Source organism: Ramularia collo-cygni, assembly GCF_900074925.1.
Source record: "Ramularia collo-cygni strain URUG2 genome assembly, contig: RCC_scaffold01, whole genome shotgun sequence".
Lineage (NCBI taxonomy): Eukaryota > Fungi > Ascomycota > Dothideomycetes > Mycosphaerellales > Mycosphaerellaceae > Ramularia > Ramularia collo-cygni.
The window spans coordinates 2,269,054-2,290,787 of NW_019716255.1; the positions used below are offsets into that span (position 1 = coordinate 2,269,054).

Genomic DNA, 21,734 nt, shown 5'->3' on the forward strand with positions numbered 1-21,734 from the left:
AGAAAGATGCCGAGATTGGCAATGCTTGGACTGACGACATAGAGAGACCTTGTAATTTGTAAAGTGATCGGAATAAGGCTCTTGCCGGTCAGCCCACGCTTTTACCGAGTCTTGATCAAATTCAATCGAATCACCGTCGATGTCTTGAGAAAGTCAGGGAGTCGGATGTGAAATTCGCGAGATTTGTAATTCAAGTCTTGTTCATTCTTTGTGGTAATCATTAATCACGATTCATTCTGCGCCGGAGTGGTGGTACAATCGAGAAGCTCACAGGCTGGGACACCAGTGCTGTTCGCCCAAGTTGCGATTGGGTGGCCGAGGGGCTCGCCAATGTTACTAGCGTACTGGGATTGGACATTGCCTGCCCAAAAAAGGTTAGCTTTGATCGATGAAATCGAAAAGATGCTCTGTAAGGAACTCACCAGCACTTTTGTAGTTGCAGACTGTGAGATGAGGTGATATGCCGATAGCATTTTCCACTCCGCTCGTGCAGTGTTGTGTGGCGCAGCCGACTCGTGTGGTAGAATTCCAGACGAGCTGTGTAAAGTGACCCCAGGCGAAGGAGTCTTCTATTGGTGGCTGTGCCATGTTGTAGTTATCCGCGAATAATGGCGCCTCCAAGTTGTAAAACAGGTCGGAAATAACGTAGGATATATTCTCAGCTGGCATACCCACAGCCAAGTTTTGTCCGTAATTTCCACCATCTACCGTCCTGCACTTGGGTTAGAGTGATACGAATAGAGGGAGAGATTCATTCAACTTACATGTTGTGTTCAAAGTTGCAAATGTCCGCAATCTTTTGTGCGGTGCTGGCAAGGTCTTCGTCCCAGGTGATGTTGACAGACGAATGGTTGGCACGGTGGAGGTTATGGTGGAAGACGACGGTTTCATTGTAGGTGAGGGTACGTATGTCGCTGGTGCTCTCCTCTTGTCGCCTTTGAGGCATCGCGAGGGCGGCGGCAGCCAGAGCCGAGATGGCCAAAGTCCAATGCATTGTTTGAAGTGATCGAAAAAGGCGTTTGAACGATTAGTCTAAGGGTACGTTTTAAAACTGCTCGCTGGAACTTCACTGGATGTTATATGTAGTCCTCTACAAGAACAGTGTCCACTAGGTTGAGACGTAGTTTTCGGCGGGAACTGCCTCCCGAGGACGTACTATGGCATGGCGAGAGCCCGCTATTGGTGCGATGTCTTGCTTCGAACCGTCCGTGATGTCGGCCGACCGAAGCAGCGTAATTCTTCCTTGGGTTTTTTCCATTGACCTGGGGCTTGGCCATGTGGCCCCGGCGATTCCAACTGCTAGGCTCACTGGTGAAACATCAAGGGCGCTTGGCGTGGACCGAGCCGACTGCCAACCTCGTGGTGATCGACGCGAAAACCTAGCCGCGAAGAGGCCGCGAAGACAGCCGCGGCCATTGCAAAGACGGACGCAAAACGCCAAATCCGGAAGAAGGATGAAGTTGGCTCTCTGCCTTCTTGCAAGTGAGCTTAGGATCTGTTGCTGCATCACATTTGAATGAGGTATGCCGCGCGGCCAGATCCAATGTTCGTCTATGGGACGCAACCTGCACATCGACCACGCTTGTCCAGGGCTCGGAACCAGGCGTCCTGTCATTCCTCTCGCAGCGGTCGACAAGCCTGTCCAACGGACGCCTCGGAGTTTTCCAGTCTCGTCCATGGGCGGCCCCTTTCAATGCTCGTGTTATTGCCAAAGCCGCTGTATCTCTCCCCATCACCAGAGTTGCTAGTCGCTTGACGGAAATCGAACAGTCATGCATGATCGAAGTCGAACTTCCTCACCCATTTCCAATACCCTCGCTCGTATCTCCAAAGAGCGAGACCCTCCACCATGCCTCCATCACCACGCCAATTCTCGACCAGCTCTTGATATGCACTCGAGACGGCGTTTTCATCATCCACCTTGTTCATCAAAGTGTAGTGGAGTCGTGCACCACCAGCGTCCTGGTCGCTGAGGAACCCTTCGGCTTTCCATGGGCCCTGCAGTGCTCTGTGTATTTCACCACCCTGCTTGCCACCCTCAGATATCGAGACTGCAAAGCCCTTTTTCATGCGAAAAGGAGACTCTGCTCGGACATGGAACGGGGCAGTCTGACCGGCAAGCTCTTTAATGGTAGGCAAAATGCTACTTTCCAGCTTACTTCCCGGCAATGCGTGAAACAGAGTCAAGTGTGCGGCAAGCTTGTTGATCTTTGAAGGGAAGTATTTCTTTCTCAGCGCAGTCATACGGTCGTGATGTGCGCGGTCGGTCAGGAGTGTCAAGACAAATACATCGTCTTCTGTCGCGCTAGTTCGAGGCACATGAGAGGGCGATGGCGAACGCTTTGCGGGGCGTACTGGCTCGGGTTGGCGGCTGACAGGTGCAGAAGGTTGAACTTCTTTGCGAGAAGCCGTGTTCGGCTGCGAAGAGGAGGCGCCTTGGCCCAATGCCGCTGAATAGCTCAAAGGCTGTGGGTGAGACATGGTGGTGGTGGTGATTTTGAACTGCTGAGCGATACCCGGTCGTTTGCCGAGACAAAGCATGGGATATGCTGGCGGGACGCTGCAAGCAAGTGAGGCATAAGTTACTGAGATGACGAGTCGTTGGACCTWCTTTACACATCGATGGGGTCATATTGACGTAGGTACCCGGGTGAAGAATAAGGTACGGATCCGTTGTCCCCTCATGCTTGATCTCATGAAGCATGGCGACAAGCTCCTGCCTCCGCAACGTAACAATCAGCGCATGGATATTGTTCGTTTGTGAGGTGAAGGAAGGCAGAGACGCATAAGGAAGTAAGGAGCATCACAGGCCAGAGTCCGTGGGGCCTGGGCACCATGGGTCTTCGGGTCGTGCCGACAAAGTGAAATTCACGTCGACCTCACCTGCCTCAGCATTCACAATTCCCGCACCGTCCGGCGCACCCGTACATGCATTTAACATGTGGTGAACGCCAAAACACTGGAGAGTTCCTTGGAAGATGGTGTGGTCTTCACATGGTCTTAAAGAAAGTCCAGCAGCCCCATACGGCATTGATCATCCACCGTGGCACGAGATCGTCCTTCACGTGTCTTGGCGGTCACAACAACCAAGGAGCGTTCATTCCACGCCACTCAAATGTGCAATTTCAGGCGTAAGGCCTGCTAACATGGATAGGGTCTTCAATTGTATCAGTCCGGTCAAAACGTTGACCGTTATCCTAAAGCTCCGGACCACAACCACGCATCAGCTACTCGGTTCTGGTCAGGGATTATCCAGGGCACGAGCACGTATGCCGTCTCGGATTTCATGGACCTAAGCCAGAGCCAGTAACCAACACATGGAGCGTATTGGCAAAGAGTGGCCCATAACCACTCGCGAGGCAGCATGGTCCAAATGGAGGCTTCGATCCGACAAAGCAATGCTCAGTGGCTGGTCTGTTCGCCATTTGACAGTCGGCAGTCTCCAGCCCTTGGCCTTGGGAGTATCGAGATGATACGACGACCGGATACACCCCTCGCACCCACCCTCGCACCCAGGCCATCACAATGGCCCGAGTTCCCATCTGTGAGCTGGTGGGCAGTGCTCGGCTTATGTTAAGTCGTCGTTGTCTTGATCTGGAACCCTGGGAAATCTGGAAACGTCCGCAATAGCCGTTGCTCATGCCATCTTGTACGGCGATGTAGGCACATGCAGATGGACACGCTCTTCCGGCCTATCCAGTTGTGTGTCTGCAATGTTTGAAGCTGGGACGCCTTTCTCCATCCAGTGTTGTCGACGTGTTGGCCGCATTGGAACACCACTCGACTTGTCCCGCGCGGTCTCCGCATGGCCTTCCCCGCGATGATCCCATACCGTTCCGGACAATGTTTGGTGTCTCTGAGCATCCAAACCTCTTTGGCTAGCCTTGTGCGGTGTCTTCGGGTCTGCTACCGGGATTGGTGCCTATCCTGATGTGGTCCCGCCCTCGCTGGAAGATCCCGCCCTCGCTGGCAGGTCCCGCAAGCCAGGGTCCACAGTCATCTGTCAGTCTCCGGCCATCCAAATCTCCAAGTCTTCCTCGCACCTACTTCGGTAGAACGGTTGGTAAGTAATATATTCATTTCAAATTTCACTTGCATCATGTAGAGAGAGCCATGACGGCCGACGCGGGGTTCACCGGTTATCAGAGGGTTAGCCCTGTCCGCTTACCCGCTGTGATCCTCGAGTTGGTGTACGCCAGCCGAGATCACATATGTAAAACAATTGAATTATTCTTTTTGGATTTCTCTTCTGGATTTTTTTTGGACTTTTTCGGACTGGGGATATGGCCTTAGCAGGCCCACTTTGAAGAGAAGCGCCATATCTACTGCATCCGTAAGTTCACTGGTTCAATGCTGCTCGAGAATCATCTCTTTAGTCGCCGTATCTGTGCAGCGTTTTGATGCTGATACCTCGACGGAGTTGTTGAGACGCCGACACATTTCTCCCATTGCAGGCTCGACCAACCCGCGCGACCCTCTGCACGATCTCCCGCTGCAGCACGTCTGGGTGTGGGCCGGAGGGAAGGGCTTTGTGGCGGGGTGGTTACGGCGAGCCAATTCCAATCCGTTTGCTCCGCGGAGATGGACCGGGTTCAATCCCCTTCATCTTCTTTACATCCTTTTTGGGCAGATCTCGCGCGCAAATGATTCAAACACATCGTCAACAAGCCTCTCATTAATACCGCACAGTCAATTTATGCTCGTGCATCTCTTCTAGGACATCGAGGAATAGAACGAGGCTCTGCAATGGTGCTGCAACGCTGACGTGCCAGATGGTTGAGATATTGTCTTCAACGACGGACAACAAAACCGGACTGGATGCTTGGCGCTGCTCTCTGATCGCGATCGATTTCCAGCACGTCGTCGCACAAGCTAGCTGAAGTCGAATGACTCGGGAGCCGCAAGAACGTGGAATAACATAGAGACCAGACTACGGAGCAGCTACCTGGGAGAACGAATCGCGTCGCAGTATTATGCTATGAATAGGCACGCTGCCACCGCCATTGGATGGATAACGTGACACTCCATGCTGTCTGAGCAAGACTTCCCGGCGGTTTTTTGGACGCAATTTGCCGAACTGCATGAAATCGAGTGTGTTCACCTACCACAATCAACTTGGATACTCATGTCAACCTCTCATCGGCGACAAGTCCTTAGCCAACCTCAAGATCACGAACACTGAGTGGGTTACACTCCATGGTTGCACGCATTAGCATTGGTGGGAGCTTAATGGAATCGTGGTCTGCTCGACTGGCTGCCCAGTGTGGATTTGACCAGATCGAACTGGCTATTTGTCATGCACGAAGCGGTGGCGCTACAAGATAGAAAGAAGACATCAGTGTCATGGTTGATCTCGATGGCAGAGCGCTGAGTTTTACTGAGAGAAGTTGTGCAGATGCGAATATGGTAGCCAGAGACCTGACATCGCGGGAATGTCCAATGACTTTGAATATCGCCCGCCAGGCTATCTTTGCAGACTCATGATCCGCTCTGAAATCCATTCCTCAATCAGGACCGCGTCCTTACCTTTACCGTACCCCAACAACATCTCAATGATAAGATCGACATGTGATGCTCCGTTTTGAACTACCAGCTCGGCTCGTGGGTGGACCGATTGCACTGTCTTGGTGAACTTCTGGATCGAATCGACGAAGACCTCAGCTCCTCCAGCCAAAATTAGAATGTCCTGCCAGAGTCAGTTTGCATCCGTGGACAAGTCATCACACCTCGTTTCGAATCGTGGTACATACCTTGACGATGTTATCAAGACCGGAAAACCACTGCTCATCAGCCCGAATCGGCTCGTTGAAGTTGTCGGGCACAGATGTGTCTGTAGAAACTTTCATCAGCATGGAGTCGTATCTGGCGTCCGAGGAACAGTGAAACCAAGTGTGCCGCTCTCTATCAATAATAAGGATTACCGCTGGAAGGCACCATTCTGTCGCTTTTGTGATGAGATCTGTCCGGTCATGACGGTGAACATCAAATCCTCGCGTGGCGATTCGTTCGATGATATTCACGTTTGCAGCCTCGCAGTCCAGAATTGAACTCACGTTTATACATGGAAGACCATCGCTGCAACGACTTTGGAGTGAGAAAGTCGCTGTGAGCATTTCTTCTATAGCTGTCCTCGATATCAAAAGACACCCAAGGGCTAATCAGAACGGCAGATTGAAGAGGTTCTTCCAAATCAATCTTGATAGCCTCTGGATGTGGGTGCAACATATGGCTCAGCAGTGCGAGGCAAAGGTTGCCACCTGCGGAGTCCTGCAGTAAGGTCTCGTCAACAAACGCTTCGAAGATCAAGATCATGCAACTCACCCCTCCAAGAATGATCTCGCTGGGCTTCTTGCCATGCTTCTCAATAAGCCAATGGAGAGCATCAGCAGCTTCTCGGAGCTGGACCGGATATCTTCCACCAGTAGGGGTGGTGAGAGTATACGCCGCGAACACAACGSTGAAGCTCGTATCTTTTGAGCAGGTTTTTTGAAGTTCTGCCGCCCATTGGAGATGACCTGGCGAAGCAGCCCCGACGAATCCGCCACCGTGCAGGTACAACATGATATTTTTAGCATCTTTGGGCCCGACCCAGCAGAGCTTCAATCCGGAATCAAGGCCTATTATCACTGGCTCCATCTGGGTTTTCTTCGCAAAAGCCAAATACTCCTTCTCTGTGGAGTTATTGCGATTGGTCCATGCTTCTTGAGCAGCGGCTGTAGGGACATCAGCGAGTCTCAAGTATCAACACGGTAGCCTCCGCAGAGACTTCCCAATACTCACTAATGTTCTCGGATAAGAAGCGCAGGCCGGCGAACAAGATATCCTTGAGAGGTTTGTTGGCTTTCTGGCCATTGCGGAAAGGTGCTGTTATCGAACGGATGAAGATCCATGCAACGGTCTGGCCAAGGAGAGGAATTAGGGATAGCTTTTCAAGCAGTGTTGTTTGCGTATTAGATGACATGCTTGATGGGTGTTCGATGTCTGCTAGATAAGGATGTCGGAAAGGATATGCAAGTATCTAGTGAGCACTTGCGAGGCTTGTGGGGGCGAACGACTGTACTGCGGTTCGGCTMGCCTCTCCACAGTGGAACTTGGCCGAACAGTTCGTGCCATACTATCAACATATCGTTGCAGGTGGGCATGATATGTGGTTGATAACGCCGACTTGAAGTGTTTCAACTCATGCTATCTTACAACAGGGCGTGCGAAAGCGGAGGCGAAGACGGTTATTGCTCTGCTCCTTCCAACAACCTCTTGACGATGGTCATAACGGCCATCTCAGGACTAAGGTACGGATCATGAGAATACTGACCAGGAGCATGGCTTTATGCAACGATTGYACAGGTTGCAACATGCGAAGCTGCCTTTCCAAAAGCCGAGGTTGCACTTGTCGATCGCAGGAATGAGCTGCATCCTGCGGAGATAAGATGTTGCTTACCTACGTCTTGAATAGACAGTCTCACCTCTTCAGCAAGATACAATCCAAAGTGTTGGCCTCAAGCAAACAACACAATCGCAATGAAGGTCATTGTCGCGGGTGCGACCGGCAAAATCGGAGGTGGAGCACTACAGCGTCTGCTTGCTCTCCCAGCTGTAACGTCTGTTGTCGCCATTTCGCGCCGAAAACTGGGTGTCGAGCACGCGAAGCTGAATGTAGCGATTGTCAAGGATTTCCTCAACTACGAACCGGAAGTCCTGAAGTAGCTCGCCGGAGCGGATGCGTGTATATGGTAGGGAGTGTCAATATTCTCGGATTGCTGTATACCACTAAAGATTTTGTAGGGCGCTGGGTACGCCGACTTCTGGTCGCGAAGTCCACATGGACTACACAATGGCCGCCGTGAAAGCTCTCAAGTCTACCCTGAAGGAGGGACAGCAGTTTCGCTTCGTCTTGGTAAKTGGCTCGCTGGTGGAGGCGGATAAGAGCAAGACGCTATGGTTCTTGGGTGAAATGAGGCGTATGCGGGTAAGTGCGAGCATCTTCCTTAACCCGTAGCAACGAGCCTAATGGCATGCAGGGAGAGGTCGAAACGAATATTCTTGACCTTGAGAAGAGTGATACCAGCAAGCAGTGGACGTCGTATGTCACAAAGCCTGCTTTGGTCACAAACGGAGAGTCCATCATCAGACTGGTTACGACGCATTACATACCGCTGGAGAGTTTGGGAGCTGCTCTTGCAGACCTCGCAGTTGCCGGAGGTGAGAGGCGGGTGTTGGACAACGGCGAGCTCAGGCAGCGGGGACAGATTGCGTTGAAGGCAGCTTCGTAATCATAAAGCATGTGGTATACCTAGACAACGAGGAGGGTAGGAGTTATCGAAAGCCGTTTAGGCCACCAGATCTGAGACGGCGCTATATATCAGCCGTCCGGCAACTAACAAACTCTATTCCCGTCCGTCTTTCAAGCTCCCCCGCAACCAGTTGATGCTGTTCTCGTCTTTCTCGCACCTCGCGAACGAGTCAAGCAGGAAGAACAGTGAACAGCGATGGAACGTGCAGACACATTTGCTGCGATGACCCTCGCAAGGGCATGCCCGGGATCAGATGCATCCTGATTCCTCACTGCTCAGCGCCCAGGCGCGGAGGTGGGCGGCGGGTTGCAACGCTTCGTCCCCGATCTTTGAGGCGAGGCTGACCTTGACAACGATGCGTTTGCATGACACGAGGTCAACGGACCAGACTGGAAGCTTTGGACAATCCTGCACGCTCTGCCGGATTTCGGTCAGCGGTGAGTTTTTTGGGCAGTGGTTGGGAGGCCAGCCCGCTTTTGCATCTCTATTGCTATCGCACACATCTTCGTCCACATGGTTCCCTTCTGACAGTTGCCAACCTTGATCACTTCCTATCTCACTAACACACATTTCTCTTCTTCGGCTTTCAAGGTTGACGTCTTCAATCATCCGAGAAATCTGCTTGTATTGCACAAGCGTTGCAGCATTTGACCTTTGCACCATCGACCGCCAAACAGGACAAGACTCCGATAACGAATCATKCCTATGGCGTGGAGGACCAGCCCACGCAAAAGTTCATCACTTTCCTCCATATGGCCCATAGCGCTCATTCTCGCCCAACTATCTGCAGCACAGAACATACAATTCACCGGCGCCTTGCAAATCGTCAATGGAGTCCCAAACGCCGCGGGCGTGGGAAGCTTTCCAAACCCTCAACAATCGGCCACCAACGCTGTCCCAGCGCAGTGTCCAGCTGACAATCCAGTCAGCTGCACGAATATCCAGCAACCATATTTGTGAGTCTCACAAGCCTTTCCCAGACAAGGCACATGGCTAATGCCTTTCAGCTGCTGCCCTTCAGAGCAAGTATGCTCGTGGAGAAATAGCGTAGTAGCGTGTTGTCCCCAGGGACAAACTTGCATAGGAAATCCCCAACAACCAGGCGGCGCGCAAGAACATGTTCCACCATCATACACGACACAAGCACCGCAATATGGAGGAGGGGCATATGGCGCATATGCTACAACGCAGGGGTCCGGCGAGACACCGCTGTATGGGCAATCATATTGCTCGACGTTGTATGCGAAAGGGCCCAACTTACCAGCTACGCAGGCAGCAGCTTGTGGAACTATATTGATCCTCCCTGCAAATGCTGTGATGAAGCAGGCTCTTGGATGGCTGAGACTGCTGCTGGTAGTCGTTGGACTACAGGTTGTTGGAGGGCTGTTGTTGATGCGGAGATGAGCGCATTCCGGGCAGGTACTGGATGGAGGATGACGGATGATGTGCAGGTCGCACGGCGTGTGCAGGCATTAGCATGGCGTAAAAGGGTGGTCATCTTCTTGTTCCGGTTGGACACTTTACATAATGTACATGCTTAAGAACTTGACAGTTAGAGTCGTCGTTGTACGATGGAGATCTGCTATACCGCTATCTCACAATCGTGCCGCGCCGGGCTGTCTCCCGGAGATGAGCTCCCAATACGTCATTTCTTGATCGGCGCCGCGAGCTCTAACAACACGACGAGCCTATCCCATGCAAGGCTGGGCACAGAATACTTGATTCTTCTTATTCCCTGCGTGTCTTCTTCTCATCCCCATGTCCTAGTTCATTCCACGCGATGTTGTGCGCCGGTCGCACACCTGGGAACCTTACCAGAATGGAGCCCTTTCTGTCTCGCTTGATTGTCCAAGCTGCTCCCGCTGCCCGGCCCTCCACGCGCGTCTCCCACCTCCCATGCACGCGATCAAATCGAACGTTCGCTACCTCTCGCATACAGCGCTTCCCACGAGAGCGCAAGGAACCCTTCAATACCATATCCGCAACGGACAGCTCCTTCAGTCGACCCGCCACGGAGCTCAGCCAAAATGTCACCCCCGAGGAGCAAGATCACTACTCTCGCGTTGAGAACAAGAGCAAAGAGATGCAGGCACGCTCGCCCTGGATGCGTGAGGGTAGTGATGTGTCTCCCGTCCACCGCCTCCGGTCTGCAGGTGCAATGACGAAGGGCAAACTCCTCACGACACCTTCGCGAATGTTGAAGCTAGTACTGCCCTTGAGCACGCGGGACAGGAACGCAGACCGCAAAGACATCGAACCTCTAGCCCTGCTCGTTCATCCACAGCAACCGCTAAGCTATCTCGAACGATTGATTCAAAGCGAACTGCCGTTTCTCTGGGACGAGAGCAAAGGTCGGGAACGGGCGCCCGATGTTGTGTTTCGCGCAGAGGACAGCATGGAGGAAACGACTGGACATGACGTCGAAGATGTGGTGGTTGACGAAGACATCGCAGGCGAGGGAGCGGACGAGACTATGGTGGCTGGCAAACGGGAACGGACGGGCAAGATCTCAGGCGGCAAGAAGGAGGTCAAAGAGGATCAGGTCGAGAAAGATCAGCGTACCGTCAAGGATCCAGATTATACCAACTTTGTTCGCTGGAGCCCTAGCACCGAAATCGGAGACTTCATTCGTGATGCAGCTCGGGGCAAAGAGTTCGCGGTAGAAATCGAAGGTGCCCCGGAACCAATCTACGTTGGCGTCCCTTCCTTCTCTGATCGAACGTTCTACCTCCGAATGCGTCTCCGGAAAGTCGCGGAGCGCATCTCCACCATGGCGGACGTCAAAGAGGATTGCGACCGATTAGCCCACAGCGGCGCCAAGAATGTTGCGCGGCTCGGTTTCGCAGGACTGCTAGGCTGGTGGGGGGCCGTGTACTACGCAACTTTCATGACGGATCTGGGCTGGGATGTCATGGAGCCTGTTACATACCTAGTAGGGCTATCAGGTCTGATCGGAGGATACTTGTGGTTCCTATACCACAACAGGGAAGTCAGCTATAAGAGCGCCATGAACCTGACAGTGTCAAGGCGGCAAGCTACGCTTTACAAAGCGAAGGGCTTCGATTTGCCAGCTTGGGAGATGTTGATCGAAGAGGGAAACAGACTCCGACGTGAGATTAAGATGGTCGCCGAAGAGTATGATGTGGAATGGGATGAGACGAAGGATGAGGGCGATGAGAAAGTCAGAAAAGCCCTGCAGAGAGAGAGAAAGAAGAAGAGGGGAAAGGAAGACAACGAGGAAGATGAAGAGAAGGAGGACGAGAAGACGCAGAAAGGGCAGAAGGGCGGTGACTGAAATGATGGTGGCTCCTTTTTTGACGTGTTTCTTGCGCTTGGCGACTCATACCCAGCGATTGCATAGCGTGGCACATAATACCAGGAGGATCGCGAAGTGATACTTAGTCGTGTACATAGAAAGTCATCTTGGCCACGAAACCGAGCAGTCTCGTGGCAGCAAATCATTTTATGGCATCTACACAACAAGATGGCGGGCTGTCAATTCAGATGGCTGACTTCACCGGCAACAGTCCCTTTTGGTTGTTGAGAAGGCGGACATTGACATGACACCAATATGCCTCCATTTCACACGCCTACTGAAGTGGCGGCAAATATTGAGTCGAGTCGTTGTACATTTCATGCAACTACAGCACTCATCTTGCTCAGTGACCGCCGCCCACATCCTTGCGGTCTCATCACACCGCGTCCTTCTTGATAAACATCGGATTCAAGATTGCTGCCRCCCACTCATACGTCGTGAACAGAATCCCTCCACTGAACACCGTGCGACCCAACCTCATCGTCGTCCCCTTCCAGAACCCTTTCACACCATAATCGGCAATGATGGATTTCCACGCTTCGACCGTACTCGCCCCCTTGGAACTCTGACATCTCGTCTTGATCGTGTCGAAAGGCTGGGTTGCCAGAGTCGTAACGATGCCAGCAACGGACCCGTTTGCAAAATTCGTGAGCGTGGATTGAGGAATGTCCCGCGTCTTTTCAAAGTCCTTGAGGATATTGTAGGTTCCCATTCGGAAAGCGGTGGCGCCGGCCTGTTTGAGGGTTGTTCCCGCGAAACCTCTATAGAGACCCAGGGTTCCATCTTCAAGCAAGATGGTTTTCACACAGTGAGTTGCTGATTTGTATCTTTTCTCGTTCCTTGCATCGTCGATCAGAGCGGTTTTGATCCGTTCCGAGGGCGTCACGCATGTGATGGATGCGACGACTCCCGAGGCCATTCCTGCTAACAAATTGCGTATTGGAGAGAGTGTGCCTGTTTCGGGATCTTTGAAGGAGTTCTTAATGGTGTCGAAGGAGAGGAAGCGGATTCCATCTTTGCCTACAGAGCCTATGACTAGAGGCATACATCCTTTGTATCTGGATAGACGTGTCAGTTTGCTGGATGTTGGGCTTCATCTAGTCGTCCAACCCCTGACATCTGCTCGATGCTGCTGGGAGTATGTCTAGCAGAGAGACTCTGCGACGACCATCGGATGCATTACGGTATACCTACAATGCCCCAATTCCCTCATTGGCGTACACTCCATATACAACTTTAAAGGGGTTCTTGGGTGTTGGTTTGCCCTTCTGCTCGCGAAGCTGTACTCGAGTTTTGGCAAATTCAAACGGGTACTAAGATAGTTTTTGATCAGCATACTGTGAGCATCCTCCAAGGAGCTGAAGATCTCGTCCTTACTGTGACGGCACCTTCAACTGCTCCGGCAATGCCGCCTGCGAGCAGTGAGACTACCCAGGGTGTCTCTGCATCACCCTGTCCATCAACGCGTTAGCGTTGCTGCTTCATCAAAACATTCACTCAGTCCTTACATGGCTCATTGTGTTACGCGCCACTGGTCTTTGACCTCAATTGTACAATTTAGCAGACAAACAGGCTTCATTCGTGCAGGTGGATAATTGTCCCAGGAGTTTTTCGCTCTGCCGAGGCCGAGGGCGATGTCGGCGCTGATTCTGGATAAAATGTTCCCGTCGTGTCCTTCACTTTACAAACAAAGTTTACTTGCTACACCCAAGCATGTGATGGTAAAGGAAGGTGCTCTCAGCGATATGACATCCTCAAATATCGCTCAGCAGCATGGCATAATCATCGAAGATGACGAGCAGCCAGAGGTCGGCCACGAGTCAAATGAATACACCTCATCGATGCTCCAAATCCCAGCAGTACACCAAGTCGCTAGCCACTACATGAGAGTTGCTCTTGAGGAAGCTCGGAAGTCACCTCCGAAACCAACCAACTACTGTGTGGGTGCTCTTCTGCTCCGCGCAGCAACAAGCATTACTCCGCCGTCCATTCTAGCCACGGGCTACACCCTCGAATGTGAAGGGAACACCCACGCCGAGCAATGTTGCTTCATCAAACTCGCGGAAAGTCTTGACTGCGATGTCGAAAGTCTGGGCAGCCGCATGAACGGTGACATCCTGCTGTATACCACCATGGAGCCTTGCAATCAGCGCAGTGTGGGCAATCTGCCATGCGTGGACCGCATTCTTGCCTTGAAGACGGCCGAGGGAAAGCAGACGATCAGCACGGTCATCTGCGGTGTTGGCGAGCCGAAAGACTTGGTTGCTACGAATAGTGGTAGGGCCAGGCTTGAGGCTGCTGGGATCAAAGTTGGAGTCCTGACTGGAATGGAAGAAGAGATCCTAAGCGTCGCCAAAGCCGGCCATCCACGACCCCAGGATGACCGTGAAGAAGCACCAGGTCCGAGCAGATCGAACATTCACAACCTCTTGAATTGAAGGCAGCGGGTATGTCTCAAAAGGCCTCAGAAATAAGGATGAGTATCAAAAAATGGAATTGAAATTTAGTGAGCACAGGTGTTTATACACTGAACGAAGCGGACATCTAGTTGCCCCTCTTTGCATCCTCCTCAGCGTTCTTTGGCACGCTGATCATGAGTGGAACCGAGTTGGCATTCAGTCTGCGGAAAGCCTGAGAACGAGTCAGTCAGCCGGAGTCTGATGAGCAACGCTTCAGGGGCAAGAGAGGCTCTCTCACCCTCCATACGGCCGTCTCCCAAGTGAAACTCCATAACCACCAGGCCCAGCCCTCGGAGTATCGCAACCACCAAAAAGGACTGAGGTACTGCAAGGAAGAACTTACATTCGCAATTGCGGAGGTTGGCATGTTTCCGTTCCACTTGTCTTCGACCTTTACGATTTTCTCCCCCGCGTCATCGAGGTAGACAAGGATCTTGCTGACTATGACTTTCTCAACATTGATACCCTTTACCACATATCTGGTGGTCATGTCCATCTCAATTGGGTTTCCAGCGCTGGTCACTTCATGGCTCTTTCGCTCAATTTCYGAGAAAGCGGATTGTAGACCATACCTAAAAGCAAAGGGCAAAGGGTCAGCAGTGTCTGAGATATCCTGGGCGAGCAGAGAATTATTTCAGGGCTTCGGTGCGTAGAGGTATCCTCGCTGGCCTTAATTTTCAATACCAGCATGGGATGCCTTTTGTCCTTCACTTACCACTGCGGYTCGTACCTGATTGACACAGTCAGTAGCTCATTCAGAGACAATGCAAGCAATAGACGTTATATGCGTACTGTTTCCGTCCCTTAGCAATCGTAATGGGGTCTTCGAATGTGGCGTCGTCGGTCCAGAGTTGAAGCTTAGCCAGAGAGGGGCGGCCAGCAAACAAGTCCAGGACTGATCCAAGGAGGGTTTGTTGCCTCTGCGAAAGCTCCACACCAGGGGCGGTCTTGATTGATGTGTTCTCGATCTTGAGCTCGCCGAATTGGGAAGGAGAAGACATGTTGACTTTTCTGGTCAGATTGACAGTTGCGGATGGGGCTCTACGGGCAATGGTGAAGCTTCGAGTATTGACTGATCGGGCGAGTAATGACATGAAGTTGGGGCTCTTTCGGAGAGAGGTAGGTTGATGAGGTTTATTGTTTTGTTCCTGTCATTGTCCGGGATGTTGAGTATAGCGGTTATAATGACGACATCGGACTTTGCTCCCGACGATGTTCCTTTGTCTACACATTCATGCATGCCATCATTGCGTGTGTTTTACATTACATGTAGACCCCGCGGCAGGCGCCTGATCCCATCACTTCACCGTCATTGCGATGCTTTCTGCTATAGGCACTAGCGCTCTCTAAGTGACCCGGATAAGGAGATTCTCGAAACTGCAGCCGTCCGACGAGATACTTGACTCTCCGCGAGGCTGCTTCTATTTGCACTTACAGTTACCTATTTGCGAGCGTCGTCGTCGACTCCACAACAATCAGAGTCGGCAAGCTTCAATTGCCCGTCTCTTAAACCTTTGGTCATGCAAGCTTCGCTGACCTCTATCACTTACATGTATAGACAATGTTCTGCGAAACTTGCATGGAGAAACCGGATTGATTCTGCTGTTAGACTTAGCGATTCATGTTCCGTCATTCGCATGCGTGAGGTGGGCTTTTGGGCTGAGCACGAACCGAGCACCGCAGGTGGCGATTCAACACTATAGTGGTGGTGCTGTTGGTATGTAGCCGGAGCGAGTTCCGGACATTCCTATAATAAGCTTCTCCGAGTCCTACGCCAGATCTACGTCATTCCAAGTGAATTGCCAAAACTTCGACATGTGAACAACAGCTACAACCTTCACCACCCATTAGAGGTCCACCCATACCAGAACGAATCCCGATACGCCCATACCTTGTGTACTCAACCGTCTTGAACTTCTCTACAATTGTGGCTTCCAAATCCCCGCCAAGGCCAAAATCTCATCGCCTCTCCTGGATCATCCTCGCTTTCCTCGCCCTCACAACAGCCATAGTCATGGGGCGGTTCAGCCGCACTCACGAATCGGATACTACCGGCGAAGACAACCAAACACCCATAACCCTTCCCGCCTCCTCCCTCCCACCACCCTCAACATTCACCGATGGCCTTCCCCTCCCCAGTTTCATGGTCTTCGACCTAGACTACACCCTCTGGCCCTTTTGGGTCGACACACACGTCTCGGGACCTTTTAAAGCTTCTCCCACAGGTCTCACAGCCAAAGATCATTACGGCGAGGAATGTGGATTCTACAATGAAGTTGCTCCGATACTCTCGCATATCAAAGCACATGGCATCGTTCTGGGAGCTGCTTCGAGGACTTCAGCACCGGAACTTGCGAGGAGTTTGCTTTCGCTGTTGAGGATACCGAGGGACTCGCAAGATGAAGGGTCGGCGGCAAGGACGGCGATCAGCATGTTTGATCATATGGTATGAGCACGGAGCCGAGTCTGCTTTCTGCTCTTGAAAGTTACTGACCATTTTCTGTTACCAGGAGATCTATCCTGGCAACAAGATCACCCATTTCAAGAGTTTACATAAGAAAAGTGGGCTGCCATACGAAGAGATGTTGTTCTTCGATGATGAGAGCCGTAATAAGAATACAGAAGAGTTGGGCGTTGTAATGCAGTTGGTGAGAAATGGGGTGAGCTCTGCTGAGATAGACGCAGGCGTGCAGTTATGGAGGAAGCGGAACAAGAGGATGCCAAAGGAGAACTAAGTCGCTGACTGAAAACATTTGCACGATCACACCAGACCATTATGATACCCACATAGAACAAAATCCGAGGAATCGAACACCGCTAAAAGCATCCAATACTCCTAAAAAGCACAATCGTCCATCTAATCTAGTCGCTAATAAGATACAACGCATGTCATTGATCGCCATTTTGCACGTCGAGGCAGGCGTAGGAACAAGCCTGTCCTGCTCTCATGAATATAGCACAAACTCCACAAGAGGCTACTGGTGATCACCGTCCGATACGCCATGCTGTAAAATCTTCATCTCATTACCAATTCCTGAACAAGGACTCCTGCAAATGCCCACGCTGTAAACGCTGCGCTCTGTCATAAGAATCATGAGGCTCCCTAAGTTCGTTTGCCGCCACCGTCGTTGTTGGCGTATGCTGCAGTAGTGAAACTCGATGAAGCTTCAATGCAGGCGTGGCCTACTGGAAAGCATCCTACGCAGCAGCAGCAGCATCCTGRTCGATAGAGCTGGTGTCGACGTCTTCAATCTCGTTGCCGCGGCAGTCAACGACAACGCGACGGCCGCGCTGACTCTCGGGAACGCCATCGCGAGAGGCACCAAAGTCGAGGACCTGGCATGAAGTTAGCAATGCAAAAGGTGAGAGTCACGATCCAAAGACGTACCTCGATATATGTGAGTGAGTTCCGCTGAACAGCTGCTACACAGCGTCGCTCATCGAAACGCACCTGCCACACACCGCTCAGGTCTGTGAGCAAATCCCGCACGCATTCTCCCGTCTTCACGTTCCACATCTTCAATGTACGATCAGAGCCAGAGATGACCTTTTGCCCATCATGCTGGAAGCAGGTGATGGCGCCCGTGTGGGCGGATAGAGTAGATTTGCAGGTGCCGTTTTCCGGGTCCCAAATGCGAAGAGTGCTATCCGCAGCGGCAGACACAAGGCGATCATGGCTGAGGTCGAGAAGGCCGACCAAGGAAGTGTGTCCCTCTAGGGTGAAAAGGCAAGCTCCGGAGGCAAGATCCCACACTTTAACAAGGTTGTCCATCGAACCGGAAATGCAACGCCCACGGGCATGGTCCAAGACAACACTGTACACTTTCTGAGAGTGACCCTGAAGACGATGAACAAGCTCGCCTGTGGAAATCTTCCACACGCGGACAGTGCAATCGTACGATCCGGATATGAGTGTGTCGCCGTGAGCAGCAATTGCGCGCACCGAGTTATGGTGGCCGGAGAGGGTTCGCAAGAAGTATGGGTTGTCTCGGTCATTTGCCGGAGGACCAGCCTGGAATATTTGGCGGTCGCCTGGCTGCGGTAACTTCCACACCCGAAGAGTCGAGTCACGAGAACCGGTGATGATAAGAGGCTCCTTTGGCATCATAACTGGGGTGCCGTCAGGCTCTGTGTCGATCTGCACAGGCTTCAAAATAACCAAACACCTCACAGTGGACGTGTGACCTTGGAATGTCTGCAGACACTTGCCGCTTTTGATGTCCCAAACTCTCACGCTGCGGTCGGTGGATCCTGAGACGAGAGTATCACCCTCGTACTGCAGCGCCCACACACCGCCTTCGTGACCTTCGAGGCGGTTACGAAGAGCACCTGTCTTGGTGTCATAGACGTTGATCTTGGTATCATCACTGCCGGTGAGAATCTTGTCACCATCAAACAAGAGGCAAGTAACCACATGCCTGTGGTGAGCGCGAAACGCAAGATGTTGAGGCTGGCTTTCTTCCGTCATCCAAGCTTTGCGAATGAGGTAATGGCGTTGATATAGTGACTTGAAGAGATGCATGTTGCGAAGACTCTCCAGGCCATTACCTGGATGAGGCACAGCTTGCGCAGCGGCAGTGGCAAATGCGATCGCACCTTTGGCAGTACCGAGCAGCTCCAACCATTTGCTGTTCGGGGGTGCTGTTGGTTTCGTGATTGCGGATGAAGCGTGGGCTGGACGACGCTTCGACTTCTTGGAACCCGACGACTTGACCAAAGACTTCTTTTTTGTCGCCCTCGTTGTGAATGATGATGAAGCTGTGAGATCGTCGTCGCTAACAATCGTGTCGTTTCCGGTGTCCGATGGACAGCTGAGGGGTCGCTTGCTGAGATCCTCTTCATACCCCGACTCACCCGGGTGTTGCCAGCCCCAGCCTTCACGAACTGCTCTCGCAATCTCTCCGCTCGGAAGAACAAAGTCGTCTCGCTTCAGTAAATCTTTCCATGCCTTCTCGTCGGAGTTGATGTTCTTTCTCCATCGCTTGGAAACCTGGGCAGCACGACACATGCTCTGCGCGTCGAGGAAGCGAGTGATATTGAGTCCAAGCTCAGGTGGGAGGACGCTGAACGGATCGCATTTGAGTGCAGGGTTGACGACATTTGCTACCATCTGAAGCGTCGGCTTGGCGCAGCGGCGTAAAAATTGGTAGACCAGGTACGTCTGCATTGCTTCGGGCATACTGTCGAATGCTTCTACCATTGTAGGTATGTCCATGATAGTGGGTGAAGTTGCCGAGCGCTGAGCTCCGTTTGCGAATTTGAGCGGTGCTTTGCCGGACCTCCTTGATGGTTGAGAATCGAAGGAGTTTGCGCTTTGAGTCTTACTACCATCCTCCTCCAGATCCATTCCGGACATAACGCTTCTGTTCTCGTCATTATGCTCGGCAAATGAATGATCAAAAGCGTTCTGTCGTGATGCAAGATTGGCTGCTGCGGTAATGGGTGACAGACTCGGGCTGGGCAAACTTGCATCCTGATGTGAGCCGGTTAGTATGCTGGGCAGGTTGTGACGCCGCGGCTCCTGTTCGTGGACGACAGGCTCCATGTCCGCGTCCGTGATAGGCGGCGTTGCGGCGGCCCCAATCGCACCAGCATTAGTGCCACCGCCATGATCTCTGTTCTTGCTCTTCCTGTGGCTGTACAAGGGCGGTCCAAGTTGAGGATCTGCATCCGGCAGTTCACTGTCCGCCATATCCACATCCTCTCGATCATCCTGTAGCTCGCGAATCCTGGAATGCGATGCCCTACTTGTGGTTCGCATTTTCTTCTGCATCGCAGCTTTGGCAGCCGACGTGTTCGGTGGGACATCTGGCGTGACGGGTGAATGTTGACTCGCAGGGGGAGCAGCCCTTGCGGCGATACGGTCGTTAATCGAAGGCTCCTCGTCCTGCTCGGAGTACGTTCTGTGTAGGTGAGATCGCTGCTTCTTCGTCTTCCTTTGCATGCTAGCTAGCTCCGCCGCCTCTGCTATCGATGGCGGAGTCGCAGTCCGCTTAAGCGCGCTCGAGGCACGCACATTATGTATGCTCTTACTGGAGGGCATGTACGGCTCACCATAAGGGGTTTGGTAGCTCTCCTGCTTATCCTCCTGCCGTATGAGGCCATGATTTCGGTGGATCTTGGCCTGCAGTTCGTGATACCTCCGCGTGGTCTCCTCCGGGTTCTCGGATTCGTGAAATACGGTAGGTCTGCCATTCACGTCGAAGCAGAAGCGTTTGATCGTGTGGGGTGTGGGCGAGAAGGCGAGCGGGTACTGTTTCGGGTCGCGGTCAAAAAGATCCTTGGGCGGCCGCATAATCAGCGGAGGGAGGGAAACGGTCGTGGTAGTAGTCACAGTAGTGACCGTCTGTTGGGTAGCCGGGCCAAAGCTCAGGGAAGCCATGGTGGAGTGTTGTGGGGGAAGCATGCTGGTCGTCGAGGCGGTGTCGGCGGCGGAGGTCTGGCTCAGCACCTCGCAGGTTGGGGAAGCGGGCGCGGTGGAGAGAATGGCGTCCATGCGTGGAGGGTCCATTATTGTGTTGTATTGAGGGAGGTTCGTCACCCCCGACGGTGGCACGTCTGCCGTTCTACGCGCGTGGAGGAGCGGCGGAAAGGGTCGTCGGCGGGCCGCTGGTGGATGTCATTTGCAGCAAATCCCGTCCCGTGTTGTGGTTCTGTATTTCGGTTCCTGGAAATGTCGGTGCTCTGTTGGCAGATCTGGGGGTTCCTGCTCACTCTGCCGCCGGCATGGGTTGGCCCGAGTCGGTTCGGGTTGGATCTTGGTAATCGAGCGGTGGGGCGAGGCGAGGATGAGGGAGAAGTGACGGCGTCAAAGCAAACAAACAACTCGTATTGCATGCACGTCTCTGAGCATCAAGGCAAGGGTGATGTCGCGAGGGTGTCTTGTCTTTGTGAACGACCGACAGGAACAGTGGAGCCAAGCCAGCGGCAGCGGAGAGGCGTCCTTCCCTCGTTCCCTAATACTCTACTTCACGTCACACGCAACTTTGCGTCAACGACACATTAAAGTATTTCATCTCGTTTCTAACTACAGCATCACTTTACATCAAAGCGATTCCACGCCCAGAGCACTCTCGAGTGTCCTGACGTTCGTACGTCGGCAGCGAATCAATCCTCGTCATATCGACGCGAAACTGGCCCTTTGGTCGTCGGGAACAACCTCCGATTCGAAGAGATGCTGTACTGGCTTGAATCATCAACCCTGTTCAGCTCATCGCGGACATACCGAGCATGGGCTGCAACGCTTCGRACGGCTTTGGTGCCTTTATTGCCATCTCCACCCTTGTCCTCGTCCACTGCCTGAGAAAATCGTGGGGAGCCACGGCTGTCTCATGTACGCCCTGCATGATAGCTAGTTTTTGAAACTATTGAGTTTGCTCCACATCTGTCCTGCTCTGTGTTCAGAACGAGAGCGCCACGGGGTGGGAAGCCGCTGCTTTCTTTGTTAGTGGTTTGGTCACCTCACGTTCTWCCCCAATCTACACTATATCTCGTGTCACATTTTTGAGCCACTCGTCTCACGATCCTACCAGGACGTCTTTGTACACTCATCATGCTCGTACGGCGGGCAGTCTATTATCCCACGAAAGCCCCTCCTCGTGCGATAACTCCTCTGCTGCAACGTTCTGCTGTTGTCCGAAGGGCATCCTGCATTCAACCAAGGTCGCA

General features: G+C 52.6%; 10 protein-coding genes; 4 read left to right on the forward strand and 6 right to left on the reverse strand.

The window, feature by feature from the left end:
* Positions 1–224: 224 nt before the first annotated feature.
* Positions 225–994, reverse strand: RCC_00796 (uncharacterized protein; the record flags this gene model as incomplete). XM_023765990.1 has 3 exons in its annotated part: positions 225–361; positions 423–712; positions 765–994. 3 exons carry the CDS (start codon positions 992–994, stop codon positions 225–227), a joined length of 657 nt encoding a protein of 218 aa, XP_023621758.1.
* A 776-nt stretch (positions 995–1,770) lies between these two features.
* Positions 1,771–2,541, reverse strand: RCC_00797 (uncharacterized protein; the record flags this gene model as incomplete). The annotated part of the gene is made up of 1 exon (XM_023765991.1): positions 1,771–2,541. One exon carries the CDS (start codon positions 2,539–2,541, stop codon positions 1,771–1,773), a length of 771 nt encoding a protein of 256 aa, XP_023621759.1.
* Positions 2,542–5,464: 2,923 nt separating this feature from the next.
* RCC_00798 (uncharacterized protein) lies at positions 5,465–6,961 on the reverse strand (the record flags this gene model as incomplete). XM_023765992.1 has 5 exons in its annotated part: positions 5,465–5,686; positions 5,751–5,830; positions 6,054–6,267; positions 6,322–6,713; positions 6,781–6,961. 5 exons carry the CDS (start codon positions 6,959–6,961, stop codon positions 5,465–5,467), a joined length of 1,089 nt encoding a protein of 362 aa, XP_023621760.1.
* Positions 6,962–7,819: 858 nt separating this feature from the next.
* On the forward strand, positions 7,820–8,270 carry RCC_00799 (uncharacterized protein; the record flags this gene model as incomplete). XM_023765993.1 has 2 exons in its annotated part: positions 7,820–7,966; positions 8,019–8,270. The coding sequence occupies 2 exons, from the start codon at positions 7,820–7,822 to the stop codon at positions 8,268–8,270; spliced, it is 399 nt and encodes a 132-aa protein (XP_023621761.1).
* A 1,840-nt stretch (positions 8,271–10,110) lies between these two features.
* On the forward strand, positions 10,111–11,586 carry RCC_00800 (related to COQ2-para-hydroxybenzoate--polyprenyltransferase; the record flags this gene model as incomplete). The annotated part of the gene is made up of 1 exon (XM_023765994.1): positions 10,111–11,586. The coding sequence occupies one exon, from the start codon at positions 10,111–10,113 to the stop codon at positions 11,584–11,586; it is 1,476 nt and encodes a 491-aa protein (XP_023621762.1).
* Positions 11,587–11,983: 397 nt separating this feature from the next.
* Positions 11,984–13,124, reverse strand: RCC_00802 (probable CTP1-Mitochondrial citrate transporter-member of the mitochondrial carrier (MCF) family; the record flags this gene model as incomplete). XM_023765995.1 has 4 exons in its annotated part: positions 11,984–12,665; positions 12,802–12,920; positions 12,985–13,059; positions 13,116–13,124. 4 exons carry the CDS (start codon positions 13,122–13,124, stop codon positions 11,984–11,986), a joined length of 885 nt encoding a protein of 294 aa, XP_023621763.1.
* Positions 13,125–13,352: 228 nt separating this feature from the next.
* Positions 13,353–14,045, forward strand: RCC_00803 (related to RIB2-DRAP deaminase; the record flags this gene model as incomplete). The annotated part of the gene is made up of 1 exon (XM_023765996.1): positions 13,353–14,045. The coding sequence occupies one exon, from the start codon at positions 13,353–13,355 to the stop codon at positions 14,043–14,045; it is 693 nt and encodes a 230-aa protein (XP_023621764.1).
* Positions 14,046–14,151: 106 nt separating this feature from the next.
* RCC_00805 (uncharacterized protein) lies at positions 14,152–15,067 on the reverse strand (the record flags this gene model as incomplete). XM_023765997.1 has 4 exons in its annotated part: positions 14,152–14,238; positions 14,410–14,638; positions 14,782–14,796; positions 14,859–15,067. The coding sequence occupies 4 exons, from the start codon at positions 15,065–15,067 to the stop codon at positions 14,152–14,154; spliced, it is 540 nt and encodes a 179-aa protein (XP_023621765.1).
* Positions 15,068–16,080: 1,013 nt separating this feature from the next.
* On the forward strand, positions 16,081–16,801 carry RCC_00806 (related to magnesium dependent phosphatase; the record flags this gene model as incomplete). XM_023765998.1 has 2 exons in its annotated part: positions 16,081–16,512; positions 16,577–16,801. 2 exons carry the CDS (start codon positions 16,081–16,083, stop codon positions 16,799–16,801), a joined length of 657 nt encoding a protein of 218 aa, XP_023621766.1.
* A 463-nt stretch (positions 16,802–17,264) lies between these two features.
* On the reverse strand, positions 17,265–20,577 carry RCC_00808 (related to cell division control protein 4; the record flags this gene model as incomplete). XM_023765999.1 has 2 exons in its annotated part: positions 17,265–17,402; positions 17,518–20,577. 2 exons carry the CDS (start codon positions 20,575–20,577, stop codon positions 17,265–17,267), a joined length of 3,198 nt encoding a protein of 1,065 aa, XP_023621767.1.
* Positions 20,578–21,734: the final 1,157 nt, after the last annotated feature.